Source organism: Catharus ustulatus, chromosome 8 (genome assembly GCF_009819885.2).
Source record: "Catharus ustulatus isolate bCatUst1 chromosome 8, bCatUst1.pri.v2, whole genome shotgun sequence".
In the NCBI taxonomy this organism is placed as follows: Eukaryota; Metazoa; Chordata; class Aves; order Passeriformes; family Turdidae; genus Catharus; species Catharus ustulatus.
The window spans coordinates 20533625-20556474 of NC_046228.1; the positions used below are offsets into that span (position 1 = coordinate 20533625).

At 40.7% G+C, this 22850-nt stretch overlaps 1 protein-coding gene across 1 annotated transcript; it reads right to left on the reverse strand.

Annotated features, from left to right (window-relative positions):
• Positions 1-4380: 4380 nt before the first annotated feature.
• On the reverse strand, positions 4381-17795 carry MYOZ1 (myozenin 1). The gene is made up of 5 exons (XM_033066499.1): positions 17720-17795; positions 16624-16805; positions 7979-8231; positions 5640-5799; positions 4381-4810 (listed from the first exon to the last, which is right to left on the reverse strand). Exons 1-5 carry the CDS (start codon positions 17793-17795, stop codon positions 4579-4581), a joined length of 903 nt encoding a protein of 300 aa, XP_032922390.1. The 3' UTR covers positions 4381-4578.
• Between the last annotated feature and the right edge of the window lie 5055 nt (positions 17796-22850).

The window sequence follows — 22850 nt, forward strand, 5'->3', positions numbered from 1 at the left end:
TAAACACACAAAAAAGAACCCTGCAGGTTTTCTTAAAAATAGTTGGACAATATGCATTTAAAGTTTTGATGTAAATAATGTTTCTTAAAAGTATAATTGAAAATCAAAATAAGAGTTTATATTTGAGAATTTGTCTATTGAGCTGACTGAAGTTTAAGTTGCATTTTAAAAGCACTGCTTCAGGGTTGTTTATGTAGTTCTCTCCCCTTTAGTGCATGTGTTAATTAAGACAAATTTATCTGAGCATGCACTTGCACTCCTTAAAGCTTCATGTAAGTTGTACTGCAAGCAGAAGATGATTGTCAGAGAGCTAAAGTTTACTGTGTGTTAAATACATAGAGAGCAAGAACATAAAGGCACTGCTAATTAATTACATTAACTGAAGATACTTCTACTAGTAGATAAAGGGTTATAATTAATAATGTTTCAAATTCCACATACTCTCAATTCACAAAACTTCTAGAGTTCCACAAAATTGCAATCTTACTTCTGTGTCTGCCTGCAAGTTCTTGATTATCTGTGGCCGTGGTCAGGCACATCTGCAAGACAGAATAGGCAACTTGCCTAAATTAGTTTATAACCTGCAATTGATGAGATTGCATATAAGTGGCTTATTGTGCTGTGATCCAGCAGGATGGCTTGCAAACTTCTAACATCGACTCAAGAGAGACTCTTGTATGTGCTGCCAGTGGGCAGCAGTGGCCCCTGTAAATTGCCAGAGCAGTGTTAACAGCAGATTGTTGTGCCAAGGGGCAGTCCTTTGGAAGTAGGACATTTTCCAGATAATCATACCTGTAGCAGTCTCCTGTGGAAAAGAACACATACTTGCAGGCAAGTTACTTAGGGAAAAAAAAAACCTCTCAGTGCAGCGAATGTTCAAGCCTTGTGCCACAAAACTGTGCTTCCCATGGAGGGATGGCCATGTGCAGACCTCTGCTCCATAACAGAAATGCCATATTCATCTCTAGGCTGTCTGGTGCCTACCATCTTGTAACAGGAAAAATGAATACATTTTATATATTCACAGTATAATTAATTTTTTTTTTAAAAGTCAAAAAGGCAAAGTACATATTCTCTTATCAGCCTGAAACACTTCCAGATTTTATTTCAGAGAGAATAACTCTGATAAAAAAGCCATCTCCTCTAAATGGTCTGTCAGTGATCTGTCAAACTGTTCCCTTTGATTGGGAAATACAGTGCAGTCAAATGGAAGATTTTCTGCACAACACAGAGAAGCATGCAAACTGTGCTACTACCTGTCAAATATTTATGCTCTCAGCTATAACTTCGGGCAAAGTTTTAAAATATCTGGATAATATTGCTGAGATTATTTTAAAATTATTTTATTTTACATTAAAATGTCGGCACTATTTTTTAATGCATTTTTAGCATGGCTTGGATTCTTTATCATAGAATTTGTCTTTATGAGAGAAACATTTCAAAGCTTGGAAACTGTAAAATAATATTCCTAGAAATGACAGTGTAAATAACTGAAAATATGAGAGCATTTTGTTTTGAATGAAAGATCTGAATGCCACAAAATTCTATGCAATCTATTTTTCAAGGGTCAGCCCCTCCCTATTAAATGGATTTTCAGCTGTTGTTCCATGGAGGATAAGTTTAATATCCAGTATATCCTATATAAGGGAACTTTTCAGAGTTGAAAAGTAGCCTTTGCAAGAGGATGAGCTCAATAATTTGTTCTTTTTTATCTTTAACTGTGATGATCCTGCTTAAAAGCAGATGACTGACTTTCCATTCTGTAGCTTCTACTATGTGGGAGAAAATCCACTGTAATTAAATCTAATAAAAATCCTCTAATTCGCAATATAAACAATTCTCTGACATAGGCAATTCCCCTGAGTCTACATCAGTCCAAGGAAAACAAAGAATAGAAGCTGTTTCTTACTTCCTTTTAAATATTTGATCATTATGGACAAACTTCTGCCCTGATTAACAGCAGCTGAAAGCCTTACTCAAAGTAATTATTTTTGAGACAGAATTTGGATCACTGATTTTTCTCTCATTTGTAATGTTACTTTGCACAGTAACTAAACTAGCACGTAATTTAGGCTGTGTAAACAAGAGAATGGTTGTCTGAATTGTTCTACAACAACATGTAATGTATTTCTCTTTTTTGTACTAGAAACAAAAGCACATAAATCCTGCTTTACAGGATTTGAGATTGAAAGTGCACTGGCAAAAGAAGAGCTATGTGCCTTATTAAGCAAATGTACCAAAACTGAGGAAACAGCTTACAAGTACGAATTATAGCAATATTAATAATGTTTTGCAGTGATACAGTACTAATTCCAAGGGCATTGCAACTTGTATTCCCATTTAGAGTTTGTGTTAATGGAGTGTGTTGACAAAAGCCCTTATCCAACAGTATTGTGAACGGGAGAGCTCTGGGTACATGCCCAGCCCTTTAGCTCCCTGCGGGATCATGCTGCTTTCCTTGTACCTGGGAGCTGTGAGACTGTGCCACCAGAGAGCACTCTGCTATTTCTCCATGGATTCCTTACCTGTCTCTGTCTTTAAGGCCTTATTTTATTCAGTCTTTTTTTCTATGATACAGTAGAACTCATGTGGTTGTTGTGATTCCACTGGAATTTCCATTTTGCTGTTGTTGTCCTGTGTGCACCCTGTGTGCAGCCCTTCCTAGGCCTGACTAATCTGATCTGGGACCTTCACCCCACCTGTGGCCCAGAAATCTCTTTTAAGCTCAGGCCCAATCCTGTGGTCCCTTGTGAGAGTGATGTTGTAGAGGTGCTGGCCTACACTCTTGTCTCCTGGGTGAACTTGAGATCTGTGCTGTGGTTGTCTGGGGCAGCTGACATTCCTTAACTGGCCCATGACCTGGAATACCTGCTGCTGAAAATAGATTGTGATATATGGCTACCAAACTGTCCTGTTTCTGCTATTCCTGACATATTTACCTTTTTTCACTTTTTAAAAAAATAATGTAATTCTGTATTGCAGTAGGCTAAAATCTGTGTCAGAAAAAAGGAGGCAATAAATGGCTTATTTAGTGTGAGAATATTTTGCTTAATGTCATCTTGTTTTCTCTGAAATTTCCTCTACCCTTCTGAATTTCTAGCCTTGTCATTGTGGACTGGATTCTTGTATTAAAGTACTTTTGAACTGGAAAACAAATCCATCCTCCTTAATTACAATGCAATTTAAAAGCTAGATTTATTTAAAATATTGGAAATCAGCAGCCTTATCTCCAAACAGAGCTCAAACACAGCTTTTTCATTTTTGCTGAAATGTTCTTCAGATCAAAGTAGCACCTTAATATTTTTAAGTTTACTCACAGAACTGAGTTATGGATACTTCTTAATAATTTAATAGGGTGTATAATAAATGTTCTTTAACCATTGCAGCAGAAAGGTTAGGAAACTACTCATTAATTACTTTTGCAGCTTGTTAATTTTAGCATAATTTTAAAGAGATCTCACAGTAGTCCTGTCAGTACCCTTACAGAGGCATGTAATAAACCAAACCACATAACTATCCCAACAGAATAAAAATCCAATACATGGCTGCAGGAATTTCTAGACAAGGAGAAAAACTCCTAAATTAAAAACACTTCAGTGGAAGCTGTCCCCATGAATAAGCTGTTCAGCCCTGCTTACAGAATGAAATGTTGAGGCACCAGAACAAAATTCCAAACCAGTCTCCAAGCAGTTCTGTAGTGTAGGTTTTTCAGTGCCTGCCTTTCTTCCTATTTGTGTGACATTGCTGAAACCGCTGCAAGAAATGGAATAGACTTTGATGGTTTGATGGTGTGTATTTGAATAAGTAATGCACTGTGGTAGGTGTCAAATTAGCTCTGTTATTTGTTTTCTTGCTCTGTAACTATGGGCAAGCCATCTTACTTGGGTGTGCCTCTGTTGCTTCCCAACCTATTAACTTTATGATCTCTGTTTAAAAAAGAAAAAAAAAGGGGGGAATCTTAAGTGACAGTGAAACAGCTTTAAGCTGTTTGTTTTGCTGACAGGCTGACTTGCTATTTCATCTCTGATATTGTTCTAATTTCCTCTCAAATTCATCATTCTTCCCCATCACTCTGGCATTATTTTTCCAAGCACCTGGATGTATATAAATCTTATGACCATCACTGTCAGTCCCTGATCTTTTTTCCCAGGCTAATAGCGTCATTGTGAGATTGAAACTTTTGTTATGGCTAATCCCCAAATTCTTTCAGCAGCAGTATTTAAGGAGAAACTACAAAAGCTGTTCTTCATCTAGGTGCTTTATTTTTTTGTTAATATATGACAAAACAGGTTTATTATCAATCAGACAGGCAGCATGTAGCATTGCTTAACATAAAAACACTTCCTTAGTCTTGGCCTTTTATGTGCTGGTGAATAAAAAGCTCCTTTTCCTCAAACTGTGTCTGATTCAGATTAGCAATACAGTGAAGAGAAGTTTATAACCTGCTAAGGAATTTTCTTGGCTACAGGCAAAAGAAAGGAAGAGCTGACAGAACTAGAGTTGCACTGTTCTGCTCCTTACTATCAACTTGCAAATAGAAAGGGCTGAGAAAAAAAGGAGGGTCTTGGCATTGTGGATTTACAGCTCTTCTGTTTCACCACTTATTGGCACGTTGACTGCAGTCTGGTACTCTGAGAAGTCTCCTGAAGGCATCCAAGGTATTGGGGTTCTGTTGAAGGAGGGTCTTTTGCTGAAATTTTGATTATATATCATGAGAGATTCAGGGAGCAAAGGGCAGATGTCAAACTGAGGCACTTTGAAGGTCATCCGTTTGGCTGCTTTTTCATAACCCCCATAAGGCATGGCAGTCCTGGCATGGGGGAATACATGGAGTTAGCAAACACAGCATAGATGAACAACAGGATTTATAAAATAAATAGTCAAAGTTAGCAAGATTCTAAATTTTGCTACTGTTGCAGTTGACTGGCCAACAAATCCTTCATGAGAACATAGATGTATCCATTGCCTATGTACTAAAATTTATGTAAACACACACATATGCTGCTGTGCACTTCACCCTTGTTGCATCAATCTCCATCAAACCATACACCTTTCACACCTGTTAGTATTCTTGAAATGTAGCAGGCAGAGGCTGCATTATTGCAGAAATGAGTGGGATGTGAGTTTGCCCTTGGTACTGATGTCTTGAGGCTATGGAGGTGGGTGGCAAAATTATGCAGAGAGGTTAACAAAAAATTGTTGCTGCCCTAGAAATATTTGTAAAACTTTCAGTGCTTATCAGAAACAGCAGCAACATCTTGATTTGTATATGAAATGCTGTGAAGTATCTGACTGCTGATCGTAAGTATTTTTCCTGACCTCCTGAATTTCAAAGGGTTGCAGTAAAAAACAGTGGCAAGCTTCATCTTCTGGTCAAATAGGGAGAGAAAGAAAGGCAAACAGGATTAAAGTCCCCTTATACAACTGCATAGGTTTTCTGTGCATAATCTGAATTAAAATCTCTAGCTCTTAATGCATTTTGTCTTTGTAGTCTTCCAGTCATCCACTGGACACTGTGCTAAGCAAAATGACATGCAACTAAAACTTCTTTACAGTGCTGAAGACAGGAGGGCTACGGTCAGGCATTACTGTGTTTTCTCTTGCTAAATAAACTGCATGGAATGTCTAAGAAGACTTACCGGTTAAAAGACTTGTAATGGGGAAAATCAGGTTTGGGGCTGTATGACAGTAAGTCCGTGCAGAACTGACTTTTGTCCTCAGGACTGATACCCATTGCTCGTTCCCAAGGGGAAATATAAGTTTTAAATATAGTAACTTTTTTGCCTCCTGACTTTCCATCTGTAAACAGAGGAAGGTAAAGCAGTCTAGTTAGATGGCACTCTAACTGCATTGTGCTTCTGTATTCTGCTAAACTGAAGTTGAGGCACCAGCTTTGTTTCCAGATTCTGTAAACCCTACATCAATGCAAGCTTTTATGGTTAGATTTCTATTTTAAAAAAACAATCATAAACCACTTCTGTCCTTATCCACAAAAGCAGACAGTACCACAGTCTAAGAGCCACTCATCCAGAAATTTGCATTAAAGCATTTATTTGAAAGCTAGCTTTTCATTCTTCTTTTTGTTTGCTCATATAGAAAGAACCAAAGACCTCACCTCATCATCTCTTCCACTAACAGGGGGGATCTTTATGTGAGGAAAGATGCTATATAATTTCTTAATTTACTTCATTTTCTGTCACATCATAGCAGACATGACATGGCATTTCCTTTGTGATTACATGAACAGACATTCATCTTTTTACGCTTCTGAACTGGAATGTTAGAGACAAGTCTGGCTCAATCACCTCAGGGTGGCTAAAAGCAATTTGCAAATATTATGTCCTATCTCACTGGAAGTTAAAATCCTATCAGTGACTAGAGCTGCACTTTGTTGTAAAGTCAGACACTTGATTGCTAGAAGTTTTAGATTAGCTTCTAGCTTCTCCATTAAGCAAATGAGTTTAGACAAGGGATTTCATTCTGCATTTCCCTTCCCTTCCCTTCCCTTCCCTTCCCTTCCCTTCCCTTCCCTTCCCTTCCCTTCCCTTCCCTTCCCTTCCCTTCCCTTCCCTTCCCCCAGCTGTGTATAATACCACCTTGCTGGCAAAAGCATAAGTTTTGTGTTGATATGTAGCTGACTTATTATGTTTTCATCCTTCATAAACCTTAAAACTGCTGAACAATGACATCTGCTTAGTTTGATTACGACACATGAGAATAATAGGTTAATGGAGAGAGACATTCTGGAACTTTCAGGTGATAGATATTGTGTAGAAACAAATCCTTATGAAGCAGGTGGCAAAGAATTAACACTATTATCTGAATCTTTCTTCTTTATCACTCCTCCTTTATTTATCTTGCTTATTTCAAGCCATGCCAAGTCTTGGGGTTTCCTGTTTTCAGGGAATTGCAGTCATTTACAAGAATCTCATTTTCATTTTAAAAAACCACCAAAAAACAAACAAAAAAAAATCACCAGCTACTCCCCTCTTTCTTTGTGAAGTATTTTAACTAAGCAGTTTACCAGCAAATTGATTGCTAGGGTTGAAACATAAAAGCAGCTGTCATCTGTCTCTGCAGAGAAAGTTATAGGATGATATTAATCCTCCTTCTCCCTGCACACGCAGGATAACAATGAAGAAAAATCTCCTATAAGAAGACTATAAGAGTCTATACAGATTGCTTTTTCACAGGAAATGTAAAAGCTGATTTTGATATAAAATGCACATTATTCCAGAATGTAAATGAAAAAACTTGGATTTTACAAGTCATTTGTTTGGATACTCAAGGCAGTTATTACTGGTTCCCAAGCAAATTTGATTTCTTTGTAAAAACCTATAGGGACTGATGATTTCATCTGCTGATTCTTGTACTAGGCATTTGTTTCTAGAGATTTCTGACCAAAATAAACAGAAGATAAAATTAGGCAAAGACTAAATTGAATTAAAACTACTTTTACTCACAAAGATATTGCCTCAGTGGCCCAGTGGTGGTTACCAGATAACTTTTAGAAATATTGCTGTTCCTTTCTGAAGATTATCCACAAAGTGTTCTTCGTTTAGGTAGGAGTTTTGATTTGAAATCATGGCTCGGATATTCAAGTCTGATACTCAGATCTGACTTCCGATCTAAAGAGTTAATACCACTGTCTCCAGTAGTGGTCAGTGTGAAACCCTTGAAAGGAAGGCATGGCATAGCTGTACTGGCCTACTGCTGTCTCAGCCTCAGCAGCTCAGCAGGTAAGTTTCCTGTAATTTCTGTGGTCCAGTCAAGGAAGGTATTTCTGCCTCCTGCCTGTGGCTGAGCAACACAGAAGCATACAACCCAAACCATCAAGCTAAAAGCAATTTAGCTCTTCTAGACTTTACATGGGAATTTTGTTTGGAAGAATCCAGTTGTTAGATTAATTTGCCCTTAAAAGTAGCTTGGCATGTGGTCTGATAGCTTTAGTTTCTTGTTCTTGCAGAGAAATACTTGCCTTTGTCAGTACCATCACCTCCTTCTCCAGCACTTCCAGATGATTTCCCTGCGTGCTCCCCTTCACCGTCTCTAGCGCCTCCTCTGCTGCCCGGCCTAGGAGGGACCCCGGGATGCTGCTGCGAGCCCGAGCCCGAGCCCGAGCCGTAGCCGTGCTGCCCAGCCGGCACTCCTCCTACCATCCGCCCCTGGGCATAGCCCTGAGCATCTTCCCCATAATGCCCTCCTGGTGGGATGAACTTCTGAAAGTGATCCTAGGGGAGGAGAACAGAGAGCGGTTGAATCCCTGTTACAGGATATGGTCTATTCGTGTTTGCAGGGTTGGCTCCCACAATGTGAACTGCTGAGTCTCTGCGATCTGGCCGGTTCTGTGTCTCTGTTACAAAGCCAGTGGCAGAACTTCATGTGGGTTATTCCCTTTTTTCAGTACAGCAGCTGATGTGGAACAGCAGACGTGGCAATGGAAGCACACACACCTCATAGTCATTTCATGTGATCAGGGTGTTTTTGTCCCCAACAATGATGACTATGAAATAAAAGAGGAGGGGAAAGGAAATTTAGCTTTTGCCAGAGCAAGTAAAAGTCCAAACAGAGATAACATTGGCTAACCTGTGGGAAAGCAGGCTGGGCAAGAAAAAGGAAGTGTCAAAGTTAACATAACCTCAGCTGGATTGCAGTGTGGGAATTGTTACCAGCCACCAGAACAGCAGGGTATCTGTGACAACATAAAAGCCAGGGAGATGTCTGCCTTTTTGCCTGTTGTCTGTATATACGAAGGTCTTCCTGGGGAGGAGTATTTACATGATGAGAAAAAGTGAAGAGATAGCAGCCTGGGAAAACAGAAAATACTTCTTGGAGACTACAAGGGGTAAATGACAAAAAGGAAGAATTTTGTTTGTAGCAGTATCTGAATTAGCAAACCAAATCTAACCAGCAACAGGGTGAAAAAAAGAAAAAAGAAAAAAGAAAAAAAAAAGAAAAGTGTATCCATCAGTAAAATTAAGTTGGTCTTATTTTTCAGACCATTCACTTTCCCTTGTCCAGGCAAGAAGGCACAATTTCTGCAGTATGTAGTAAAAGAGCAAACAATCCATGCAGGATTTATAGACCTTGTGGTGTACATTTTGACACAATATCCTGTCTTTGCACGCAGAAACTTTAATAAATGCTTGTGTGAAATAGAAACTGATATAGTATGTTCAGAAAAATATTTTACATATTGGTCATAAGTGACTTCAAAACTCAACTCTTATCAGACTTGAAAAGGTATCTCTTGTGTAGTACATCCCATACAAAGTAATCTGTGTATATATCACATATAACCTTATATATCGCATATAGCCTTTTCTGTTGGACTAGGAGATTGGCTGTTAGATGCACAAAGAGGCAACAAATACACATGAATGACATTGAATGAATCTGTGGTTCCTTATGCTGCAATTCTACCTGTATAAATTAATCTCAGGCAGCCTCAGAGATGGTTCTCAAAGGGTTAAGGCTTTCTCAGGGCTCTTACACCTAGCACTGTTTAGCAAAAAGAAGCTTTCCAGGCTGTAAACAGGCTTCCAAGGCCAGCTGTTCAGTCAGCTAAAAATAGTCAAGAAGTGAAAACCCCACAAGGCTCAAGGCAGAATTAGCTAACCCTCTGCTCCCTGTGTCTCCCACAACAGTGTCCAGGGTTTCACAGCAGGTCACCAGGCTGCAACCCAGGCAGGCAGCCAGCTGCAGGCTGAAGTGGCAGAGCTGGTGCCCCCAGGGCCTTTAGGGACTGTCTGTCCTTCTCCTAGCTGCAGGGAATTCCCTTTTTAGGAACAGAGGAGATAATGTTCCCGTGAATGTCAGGAAGCACTGAGAGGGGAGAGGATTGTGAGCATTAAACTGTACACAGGAGCTAACAGGGCAATCTGCTCAATTATGCGTGGCAGCTATGTAACTGTAAAAAGGCAAACTGAAAAAGGGCATTTTGAGGGCTAGGGGTCAGAATGAGGTTATTTTCAAAATGTTAATATATATGCGAGGGTAATGTTTCTGCTGATTTGCGCACTACTTTCAGAACAGAATTTGCATCTGTTTTCTTTCAAGTTTCACCCATGCTGTGTGCCCTTTCTGAGAATTAAATGTTTATTTTTCCTTTCCTGTGGTTACTTACATGCCTCTCCTTCAACAGAAGAAAAAGTCACAAAGCATCAGCATAACATGAGCTGCAGTAAAATGGGCTGGTTTGTTTCTGCTCACTGCGGTATTTGATGTGACTAGGGAGGGGCATCATTGTCATCTGGTGTTATTTTAAATTGCAGTGTTATCACTAAGTAGGAATGAAGTTTCTCTGGAACAGAAGGTCTCTATCAGGAAAGCCACTCCTAAATCTTATTTAGCTGCAAATTAAATTAGTTTGATTTGCCTTAAGCTAGTCCATGATTCTTCATGGGCCTGCTGAGAAAACATCTGATCTACTAAAGTAGACAGCTTCATTCAGTCCCTGCAATACCCCAATCTACCCACCTGCTAGAACAAAAATATAATTTCCTTTAGTTTTGGCCACTCCAATTGTTTGTCTTAGCTCAATTTAACATGAGGCAAAGGGAAATTAATCTTTTTGAAAGATTTGCCAAGACAGTGGAGCTCAGGAATGACAGCCTCAAGCAGGAGTCTCAACATAGTCAAAGCTGCATGGGTACAGCTTTGTTTCCAGTACTTACAGCACACCTCTGGTTAGAGTTTTGGGGCTCACACTGAGGAGAATGCATGCCTTGGGCCACTGCTAACAGCATATGGAGCTTTTACATATACGCATATTCACACCATAAAACCAGCCTCTCAGTTAGTATTGATGGACCATGTAGTCCAGGAATGCCAACTGAGATGGCTGACAACCTTCTGTTGGGTCAGGGGACAGATCACACAGCTCCTCTGTCTGTGCATTGTTGGAGGTAGTGAGTATTATCAGTCCCTGGGCATCCCTAAATCCACTCTAATAAGAGAACACTTGTTTCAAGTTCACGTGATGAGTCCCCTGGGTTGGCTAAACAAATTGGGCTCGTGTCTTTGAAGTCCTTAGTGCTAGCAAGCGCCTGCTCCTGCAGGCTGAGTGCTTAGATGGACAAATTCTGAATTCCCTAGAGCATGTGCCTAATAAAAACTAGATAATGAAAGATGATCCAACTAATGGAGCTGAGATCTCTATGTATCCCAAGGCCCTGACGTCACTGCAGCAGTCCCCAGGAGAGACACTGTGTGCTCCCTTCAGCTCCTTGCTGTGCCCTAAAGAAAATGATTGAGGCCACCAAATGTGTTTCTATTTCCACCTCCTGATAAAGAGCTCCCCAAATGTTTGATGCCTATGTAGTTACTAACACTTCTGAAGTTACTGAACTGTGCTGTCTCTGTGGCAGCCACTCAAGTGCTCCTTAATGGTGGGATGGGAGATTTAAAATTCAGACACTTGGAGAGTCTCATAGAGTGCCTGCTGTTTTTATCCAAGCGTGGGCCTCAGTCCTTCATATGGAACTGCATAGCCTTAAACCTATGACTCACTTTTTAAGAAAGGATGAAAATAAGAAGCTCTTGAAACATCTTACACTATTTTTTTAAAACTTGTTACCCCAAGAGGCACAGCAAGTTGAGCTTCTGCTTTCTATTTCCAGGTCCATTTCTGACTTGCTGTTTAATCTTAGGCAGAATATTCTTTTGCCTCTGTGCCTGAATTTACCCATCTAAATAATAGGAATTTTTATCTAATGCTACCCAAAATTAGATATATCTTATTTGTATATTTTATATCATCTTTGCCACATTTTCTTTGTGGATGAAAGAAATTGTGTTTCAGAATTTCAGTCCAGAGTTTTCTCACAGTGCTCCAACAAATTGCTATGGAATATAAAAGGCTCTTTTTTTTCATGTTACTCTGCTTTTTCCACACCAGTCACTTCTTGAATAAGAATGCATCAGACTCCATGTTCATTCTTACACAGCTTTGAGTATGGTGGGACCTCTATGTCTCGTACACCAATCCAGCTCCAGTGCAGCAAGGCTTATTTTGTTAAAGAAGCTACAATCTCACCTGGCTTGTTCCACCTAGGTCATAACCTGAGACTTGTATCTTAGCCTGCAATTATCCTGTAATGTTTGTTCAAGAGGTTTAACATTCCATGCAGAACAGAACTCCTAGAAAAAATTATTTCCCTAACATTTCCCCTTTAATCTTATCCCCACTGATCTTGATTGACATTCATCTAAGTACATTAAGGAGCATACAGAGCCATCAGTGCACGCTCCTGTAATAAATCAAGCAGCTGCATGATAACATCTTTGTTTCTCCATGGTTGCTTTCCTTCAGACACTGTATCATGCCTGGTTATTTATCATGTAAGATCTCTGGGGCAGGTTGGTTGTGTACTGCTGTCTGCTGTGAAGCATCGCTTTTGGTTTGTAACATAATCACTTCCATTTTCTTCCTGCTATTTCTGCCTGCTCTGAGTTCTTGTCCAGCACCAAATAGAGTACTGAGTAACTCCTGCCATTATCCAGAAGAGCAGTAATCCAATTCTTTTGACTTCTCAGATTTTGTTTCACAGTTGGCATCAGCTTAAAAGAGACCTCTTAACCTGAAGTCCAGCAGAAATTGCCAACACATTTCAGTTTGTTTTCATACAAGCTTTACCAGGATTGGAAGCTGCATTTATTTAAACTTATGGATGAGTGTAAGAAAGCACCAAGGTGGGGATTTTAGTTGTGGGTCAGTGTGGTTTTTGAGGTACTACTGCTCATAATTGTCTGTTTAGATATTGGTTATTTCACTTTCCTAATCGTCTTAATTTAAGATCTGATAATAAAACATAGAAGGGAGGGGGAAAAAGGAAGGTGTCCTACATGTAACCCAAATCAAGCCACAGGTTTCAACTAGCAGAAGGACTATATTTAAGGATTCTTACTGGAAGAAAGACAGAGTAATGGCAACACCCAAGACACATAACTATGGCTTTGTTTTCAGCTTCCCCTTAATGCCTGGCAGCAAGGTGCTAGAAAGCTTCCACTTGATGACAGCAAGGTCTTAAACACAGGTTCGAAAGCAGAGGTGGGATCTCAAAAGGAGTTAAGGCAGTAATGAGTGAGACTGGAGGGCTAAGAAATATTGTTTCACATGATCTTAAAGTGTTTGAGGCCAAACAAGTTTTAGCATTATGAAGGAAAGGTCTGTGAACTGCTGATCTGTTAACTGCTGAACAGTGAAGTGGGATTTAGGAGACCCAAGACAAGACTGAGACCCTGTCTGTGATTTTGGGTGACTCATTAATCTACCCCATGCTTCAGTTTCACTGTTAAAAAATGAATGTAGTGATTTCCCTCATTCTCTAGTTGGCCAGATGATACAGTAATAGAGCACATAGCAAGATAGGATTTCATCATGGCCTTTAGTCAGTAATAAATTATATCTTGCAGCTCTACAATGCAATTGAAAACATCCTTGGAGACATGGAGAGAATCACAGTTCCTGTGGGTGGTACAGCCTGGGGTGAGGAGAAGAAATCCTACATCTGACAGGGTTCAGAAGAACCCAGCTTTTCCAGCACAGCACCAAACAAGGAGGATGTTGCCCAAATTCTCTGTTTGGCAGGATATGGGTGTCAAACTCACCCCTGCCTCAAAAACTTCCCCTTGTACTGTATATTTGCCAGCAAAGAGAGACACAGTATTGAAAACAGCTCCACAGTAGGTAGTGCACTTCATTTTCCTCCTGTTGGGAATGGTCAGTCCTGGGGGTTTAGCTACCATTAACATGTAAGTGGATGGGTAGAGCTGCAGCAGTGACAGAGTGACAGGTTTTCACTTCTGCATGGAACTGTCTGACATTCATGTACACACAATGTATTTGTTTCCTCTGCTACAAGTGAGGAGAGTGATCTGATTGTCCAGTGTGGATTTTTGGCTGAAGGAAAAGGAGGAGGAGAGAAGCAGAAGGGTGGCTCAATGACACATGACTGCTGAGATCTTCTCCCTTGTGTGGAAGGTTTATGGCTACAGCACAGGCTATTCTGGAACCCCTTATATGGTTTGGATTTATTTTTAATAACCTTTCTCTTTGTGTGTTTTTACATTACATTATCTTGCTGGTAAACTTCTTTTGTAGGAAAGAAGCAATCCATACTCCATCCCAGACCTGCCTTGCCCTGCTTTCTTAAGTGTGTCTTGAGAATATTTTAAGACAAGACAGTTAAGAAATCTATTATATAAAAGCAGGAAACACACCATCACCTTCAAATTCCTGCTCTGTCCCACAGCCTAAGACAAAAGTACTTTTTTGGGATGGGGAGCAAAGGACATGGAAGTTAATTGGGAGGGGGAAGTAACTGAGTGTAGCAGTAGGACTTCTTACTGTGCCATTATCTTCCTCACAGAGTTATCTTTTGTTTAAGCTTTCTTTTCTGCATCTGCCTTTGAGCAGACAGAGGAGCAAGAAAGGAAAAGAAAAGAAATCTAATCAGATACTGCAATCAAAAGGGCTTTTTGATGAAAGTTATTTGGTGCTTAGGTGAGGAGCTGTCCTGATGGTTTGGAAGATAAAAGGCTGCAGATCTGTTGCCTTTACCTGCTCAAGAGCACCCAGCTCTCCGAGACAATGACTCAGTTGCTGCGATTGCTCAGCTTTTCTTAATGGTCTGACTGCAGCAAAGCTGCTCACTCGTGCTGCCTGCGGTGGTGAGAATTGTAACCCGCAAAGGCAGTGGGTGCAACCAGCGAGCACCCAGAGAACGGTAACAATTCTGTTTTGACCTTGCTAAACTGACCCCAAGCGAGGGCTGCAGAGCAGACCGAATTCTTCCTGCACTGAACAATGGAGTTTTGTTGTACCATGGATGTGGAGGGAAGACTTTTAAGTGGATCATCGAGGATTTTAAGCAGAATGCCAGCTACAGCAAAGCCATAAAGAAAATCCTAGGCTTTTTAGAGTATTTTCTAAGCCCCAACTACATTTCTCCATGGCACAGGATCTCAACAGTTATGCTAAAAGGTCGTGGGAGCAGATGTGCTCTTACAAAAGAGAGATTCACTATAGAAAGAGTATGGAGTGATAGTCAGGCACAGATGAATAGGAAAAGCAGCTAACAAGAGAGAAGCAATTGTCATCAGCATGACTAGCATTTGTAATGTTAGTTATGGAGTGATTGTGCAGGTCCAGTCTTGAGTCAGTTTGTCACAACTTTTTTGTTTTGGATTGTTCTGATTGGACATTCTTTAGTGATGCCCTCAAATTTTTGAGACATTTCACTTCAGCCTTTGTATTCCATCAACTTATTATTTTCTCAGTTCTCACTGCAGGAGATTCTCACATACTTGGTCCTCATATGTTTCAGGAGCTCTGAGATTGCTGAGTATTTATAAAACCAGCATGCATTTCTCTAGGATATTCATCTGTGGAGTCCGAAGTTCGACATACCAGTCATTCTCACATTCTTTCTAGGATATAATTCACTGAAGAAATGAACTACCTAAAGCACAAAGAGATGAAGAAACTGCCCAAAGTTTAACATCACGAGATATGCTTGCTGTATCTCTGGTCTGTCATCCTTCATCTGTAATCCTACTGTTGTAAATTTTTTTTTGGCATCTTTCTACATTCTGATTTTTAAGTTGTAGTTTTTAAAAGTGAAATGACACAGATATTTTCTTATTGCTGCTTTTGAAAACATCAGAGTGCTAAAAGATAGTGTGGTTTTGTTTGGCAAAGCATTTTCTTCAGCTTAACTTTTATTGTTTTCCTTAGGTTTCCATGTACTAGAAAATAGATGCCATAAAGGGATAAAATGTCAGCAAACCAACTTTAAAGAACAGAAGATGAGGTGGTGCATCAAAATACATACGAACCTTAAACATTTTCTATTTGTTTCACTGAATTCTGACAATCGTGTGAATAGAAAATTTAGTTTGTAAAAGTTTAGGTGTCTTCAAAAGACTTTACACCTGCAACTAGCTGTAGGAAGAAGTTTAGATAACAGTACTAATGCATAGGAAAGGGAAAAGAAAAAGAATATCTGTATTTATATACATATATAAATGGTATATACATTATATACATATATATGGTATATACATTTATATACCATATCTGAAAGGAAAATGTTTTAGAAGAAAACAAACTAGGCTTCTAGAAACTGAAAATATTTCAGAGTCAGGTTAGAGGTTTCACTTGTGGAACTTGCAGATATTAGCAGAGGACTCAGTCCAGCAGAAAGCATAAAAGTATCCTAGACTAAAAATAGAACTGCACCTACTGGAGCTGAAGTCAGATCTGGATGGATCATTGCCATCAGGCAAAGAAGAAATGGAATGGGTACAAAACCAATTAACCCTGCCCTGAGGTCTGAACACCTGCCAAACATGCAGCCTTCCTTCATCACTCAGAATTGAATTTTGTCATGCTTCTGTATGTGTGATACCAAATATTTGCCAGAGGAAACTAATGGTGCTGCCAAAAGGAAATAAAATTAGTGTATTTATGTAATTTTGTTTTCTTCCTTCACCTCTTTGCTAGCAGACCTTCCCTAGCCCTCACCCACACACATTAAAACAGAAGAGAGCTTGAGCACACTCCATTCCTGTTTTCCCTGAGAGTATGGAGTAGCATCTTAGTCTTAATCTTCAACTTACCACAGAATTGTCAGCGAAGGCATCAGGGTTATTCTCATAAATGAACTTCTCCACTCTCAGCTGACGTAATTTGAACATCTTGGATCCTTTGTTAGTGAGGAGAGAAAGCTCTTCTAGCATCACATCTCTGGGGATGCTGATCTTCTTCCCCAGGTTCAGCTTGGACGTCTCTTGTGGCATAGCTACAAAACATAAACAGTGGGGCACTTTAGGAAGTACTCTGGTCCATGTCTTTTGTCTATTGCTTCCTAGCATCAGCAGTCACTTCAAAGCACACAAATTATCTTCTAAATTAAGATTTTAGGAAATGATCTATGCACCAAATTTTTACATTGATGACAGTTTGGATATAGGTGTTTGAGATTTACTCTGGATTGCAATCAAGGCAAATCTGCAGAGAGATGTTGCATAGGGGTGGAACTAGATGGGTGTCTCCCACATCTGAAGTCTCAGTCAGTGCAGTAGGATTTCTTCTTACTGCCTCAAATGACTACTTTAACAAGCCTCTAAATCCTTCCTCATGCTGTCAAAAGTAAAGAAAAGGTAAGGACATCACAGTTATTTAAAAGTTACCCTACCCAATACACACATACTCTGTAGACAGAAAAATGTTCCAGGTTATATTCTTCCTGCTCTATTAACTTCTCTGAGACACTTTGTCTTTTTCAGCTAATGAGTGCTGGAATCAAAGAAACTCTCTCACACAGAGAGAAAACAAGTATGAGACAAAGGTTATAAGAGAGAGAACAACATAGAATATATCTAGACACTGTAATATTGACACCTGTAAAAGATAATGTTTTCTGTCCATTTACACTGCTGTGCATCTAAATTAATGCTGCAGGAGAATAAAGTTTACAGAGTGCAATCTGGGTCTGCTTTTGACCTGAGTGTGTGCAGTGCTTTTCAGCTGTAAGATAGAAAATGTGATGTGGTTGAAGGCTGGGCTTCTGTAAAATTTGTGGCTCTGCCTCCTGGTATGTTCACTGCATGTTCTTGCTTTGGGAGTTCAGTCAGACAAGGTGTGGAATTTTAAAGGCCGAAATTCAGGTTGAAATCCAAACAATTCTTACATGTGCAGTTTTGCATATCTTACCTTCATGTGTCAGCTTCCCAATGAGTTTAGTGGACTTTTTCCTTTTAACAGGAGCAGGAGTCCCTGCAAGGGGCATTCCCACAAAGAGTTCTCTGCTTTGCTCTAAACACACAAGGAAATGGAGAATGAAACACCAGAAATGTATTTCCTGCCTCTCTTCTAGTTGCCATCTACAGGTAAAAGATACACAGCCTTCATTTCACACACAGGTTCTTTTCTATCCCTTCCCCATGATGGAGCTAGTGGAAGGTATCATCCCATACAGGATATCATCAGCAGGCCAACCTGGGGTTCTCTGGAGACTCAGCATTCTGACAAAATGTGGTAGCAGATCCCAGCAGAAGCATTGCCAAGGTGCCATATAGCACTGTCATCCAAAAGAGGCAATTTAATTGTAGCAAGGGAGTCTCCCAGAGTCCACATGTGCTGTAGGGATACTCTGTTATCATCTTGTGCGGTAACAGGATGTCATTTTGAAAATTTCCTCTATGATGCGATACTATAACAACATGAAGTTGTCATTAGATGGTAATATATATTTTTGGATAAAGATTTCAGGTCTGTCCATGAGTTATTTGGGGCACTTTGCATCATGTGTGGTTTTGGTTTGGATATTTAGATAAATTAGAATAGATATTCAGAAGGTCATCAGATTGCATGTTTGGAAGGAAAAAAAAAAAGAAACAAAAAAAAATTCCAAGTAGTTCTGTCTTTTATGACTACTGCTGTTTTGTTACAGAAGGGCTGAAGGAGGAAAGCACAGGAAAACCTGTTAAAGTTGTTCACCCAATTTGTTTGAAGTCACTTGCATCCGTATCTTATGTATTGATCTTATCCCATACTATTTTAAAGGAGGAAAGAGGAGAAGAGGGAGATTTCTTCTGGTTCAGCGTTCCACATCTCTGTCCCCAGATAGGATGAGAGATCTGAAGTGCAAAGTCAGGGAAAATCAGGAGTAATCTCACCAATTTTATTTCACTCAGCTTCTGAGAGTCTTTCTTAGGGGTTATTATACATAATGTAAGTGGAGAAAATGTCTTGCCTTCACTTAAACACTGTCCATGCCCAAACAGCAGCATACAGGGGACAGATCCCCACCTAATAGAATAAATACAATACAAAGAAAAATGGGCAAAGACCCATTGGCTTCAGCAGCAGCAATAACTAACCACCTCTGCCTTGTGATTCTTTGAACTTTACTTGCTTAAGATTTTAAACTGAAAAACTTTGAACTATGAGTTATATTTTAAAACTAGCAAGCAAACAGCTGTAACTAGGAGTTTGTATACTACCTGTCTGATCAAGACATTTTTATCTCCTGTGGATTCTGAGGTATCATTCCACCATTACTTATTTTGTAACATGATTTTTATGTGATGGAATGGTGATAAGTGTTAAAAGAACCCAGTCACAGCAAAACAGTGCCAATCACATTGGCAGAGACTCCCTTGGATTATTTCTTCCTTCAGATTTGCAAGCTTTTCCTTTTACTGAGATGCTGCCTGTGGAGTTCACATCATAAACGAGCCCATCCTGGGGTATTCCCAAAGCAAGTGTGAGCAGGTGCAGCCATGACGCGCGCTGCACATTCTCTTCAAGCAGCCAGACATCTGCTTGGCCGTATAAAAGAAGCAGGCCCTGCTTGACAGGAAAGGAGCAATGCTGCCAGGAGACAGCATAGGTGAGAGGTTATGGCCCATCTGATGGGTCCTAAAACTGGCAAAGCAGAGAGAAATCATCTGTGTGCTGCAAACATGGATTCCCTGGGGCACAGCAGAAAGGGACAGCTGTGGTAGGGAGCTGTGCTCCTCACACTAATTCCCAAGCAGCAGTGAGGACAAATCCATCCCATTCTGCTGTCCTTCTTTACTAATTCAGCAAAATTGAAGATTGAAAAACCCACTGCATGCAATTGGTCTTGGATAAGGAAAGGGACAGCAGTCTCTCACTATGGACAGGGTCCAGAGTTACACAGTATTACTGCTCTCCCAGCCCTCCCAGAAGCTGTTGGAGCTCCGACCCCATCCTCCTCCCTATCTTATACATAAAGCCAGGGCTTTTCTCCCTCAGCTCCGTCCTCTGGTTCAATTCCTGTCTTTTTGTGCATAGATCTTTGCAGCAGTCATTGATGCTGAAGCCAAACCAGTCTTTACTTATCCAGCACCTGCACTGTTTTGCTGCCCAGTCAACTCACCTCAGGCTTGCAGTGCCAGGCTCAGACCAGCTCGCACACCTGTCCTAGAGCTCAGCAGTGGCTGCTTCCTCCCAGCCTGTCTCTGGGCGCTGCCTGGGGAGGCTTGTCCAGCAGCCCCACTCTCCCAGGGTGCCTGGGTGCAGGGAAGCTCTGCCCAGCACAAAGTGCTGATGCAAAGTGCAGTGAATTTGACTCCTGAAGGCTGCTCGCACAGGCATCCTTGCAGTTATTAATAGCCAAAGGCCCAGAGGGCAGAGTCTCAGATAGCACTGCTGCCATCCCTAAGGAGAGGGGAAAAGAAAAGGTTGCACCTCAGGTCTCCTGCAGTCACTGTCTCAATGTCCAGGAAGACCAGGCACTCCATAGGTGGCTCACTTCTTCCCCCTCTTTGTTCAAAAAACATGCAGTTCCTCTTCCTCCTCCTATTGCTTTTTGATGCAATTCATAAAACCTTCTCAATATCCTGTTTGTCAGTAATACCTCAAAAGCTATCTTGGGTCTTGCTCTGTTTTACACCCTCCTTCTCCCTCTTCTTAACCATTCATCCCAGTGTCCTCTAGGCTGTCAAACATATTTCCTAAAATGCTTCAGAAAATACAGAAGCAAAATAATGGTATGCATGAAACAAGAAGTAGTGGGAAGAACTACAAATTCTAGAAAGCTATTTACAGAATTCTAAGAAGTAGCTATTTAATATGTATGGGAAACCCAACTGGATCAAAGAGCAAGGTAATTAATTTCCTAATTAATGACAGAAATATGGTCAATAGCTTGCATTTGGTGCAGCTTTGTACATGCAAATAACTCCCCTTAACTCCTGTACATTATGAGGTGACTCTCCCTCTTTTTCCTGCCTACCCAATTGGTTTCTGGTTTTAGGATGAAGGAAACATATCTCATTTTATTGGAATACTTGAAGATGCACATACCTTTCCGCTTCTGAATAAGGCAAAAATCCTCCAGAGAACATTTTCTTTCTATTTCACTTTGGAAGGTTGAATCCCTATTGGATCAAAATCAAGTTGTCCATCAAATATTCCTGGAGTCTAGTGAGGAGGAAAAAAGCCAAAACACAGTTGTGATTACAGTAGAAAATCATCTGCACAGAGAATTGCAAGTAAAGTTGATATAAAGGAACATCAGGACATAACCACTTTCCTTTTTCCCTAGACTTTGCTGTTGTTTTTTCCTGCACCAAATACCTATTAAACTTCACTGTGTGATAAGTGGGTTGAAAGCACGAAGTGTGCATTATTGTTAAGAAGGTCCTGTAGAAGACTGCTGTAACATTCCTGTACGTAATAAACAGTCTTTATATCCTGCTTGGATTTAGGGCACACATGCCATTTTCCTGGCCTGAAGTTTCCCATTTTCCTCCTGCTTGCCTCCATATAACCGTGATGTATACCTTGCATTGTGCCTGTTTCACAGCTCTGATTCTCCCTCCTTTGCATCTACTGTAACAGCATGACACATGCTTTCCACTACCCATGAGAGCATTGCATCCCTCACTGAGCTGGGATGATACACTAGAGTGGTGTCCAGCCCAGATCCTGCCCTCACACTGCCATCCCAGTGATTCAGGAGCAAATCCCTGGAGCAGTTCCAGTGTAAAATAAGCACAATTAAACTGTAAACACCCACTGCCTCCTCTGGGCACCATCACAGAGCTTCATGCCTGGTAAAGGCATTTACATCTGCACAAAGCTGGAGGGTGTCAAATGCTACTGTCACAGCTGACCATCTGTCCACACATCACACCCACTGTGCATAAGTGCAGGTGGCCACAGAGGAGCGGGTCTCTTGATGTTGCCAAGCCCTGCTCACTGCAGATTGTACAAGGAGAAGTATTTTTCTCACCACATTAATTCTTCGGGGTTGATTTAGCACCATGCTTGACTCTTGGCCAGAGTGCCCAGTGTCTGCTGTGAAGTTCAGTTGTGCTCCTTGAGATGCTGCTCTCCTATTCGAATTCCCTGTGCTCCACTCATTCATCATTCATCAAGGGAGACAAGATACTGGCATGTAGAGGGACAGAATGAGAAAAACCACAATGTGCTGCTTTATTGTTTAAAATCAAAGAGCCCTCTGCCTCTCCTCTCCCAAAGGTATGAGGTAGTTACATCTAAATTTAAGATGTTTCTAGCTCCATTTTGATAATCATCTGAGAAATTAATGTATTTATATCATCAGGTGAGAAGTTGAGAAATGCAGCTGCCATTATATGGCACCTTTGTGCAGTAACCAGGCTGATGCTAAACTCTACCTCCACTCTACTTGCTTCCAGCAGCTATTTTCAGACCATTTTATAGCTGTTGTTTTATTTCTGCAATCATCTCCTGTGCCTTCCTGAGTACAAATTACACCTTAGGGGAACAGTCTGTGCCAGCTGGATATCATGTGGGAACCTGAGGCATGGTGTAGCTCCAAAAGATGATGTAGCAGGGAAATATGTAGTTGCTTTTCCCTGTCACATCACACCCTGTCAAGCAGAGGTACCTGGTGCACCTCTGCTTCCTCGCATCCCAGGCAGCTACAGAGAGAGAAGCTGAGCATGCTGGAAGGGAGCAGAGTGCCCCATTACCGTTGGAAGTGAGCAGCAAATAGATGTGATCCCTCTTATAAAACTCAAGAGAGACTAGGGAAAAGCAATGGCAAGATGAAGAGAAGGCATGTCTAGCACGGTGTGTGGGGATCTCAATCAGACTATGAGATGCCTGCAATCAGGACCAGAAAGAAGGCACTGACAGTTCAGGATGAGCCAACTCTAGGGGACAAGAGTCTGCTGTGGAGCCTCAGCCCAAAAGGCAAGAGGGAAGCAGGGTTAGGGTTAAGGCCAAGGATGCTGAAGTCCAGATTTAAGGAGTGATGGGAACCGTGGTCTGATGGGAACAAAGCATTTGTTTGCCTAGTCAAGGTCTCACACAAGTATACATA

Bases quoted from the DNA above. Each gene is read 5' to 3' on its own strand.
- MYOZ1 (XM_033066499.1), bottom strand. From the start codon at position 17,795: ATGCCCCTTGCAGGGACTCCTGCTCCTGTTAAAAGGAAAAAGTCCACT. The intron at 16,806-17,719 runs GTAAGATATGCA...TATGTTTTGTAG, and splicing joins TGGGAAGCTGACACATGAAG to CTATGCCACAAGAGACGTCC. The intron at 5,800-7,978 runs GCAAGTATTTCT...CTCTGTTTACAG, and splicing joins AGGTGATGGTACTGACAAAG to ATGGAAAGTCAGGAGGCAAA.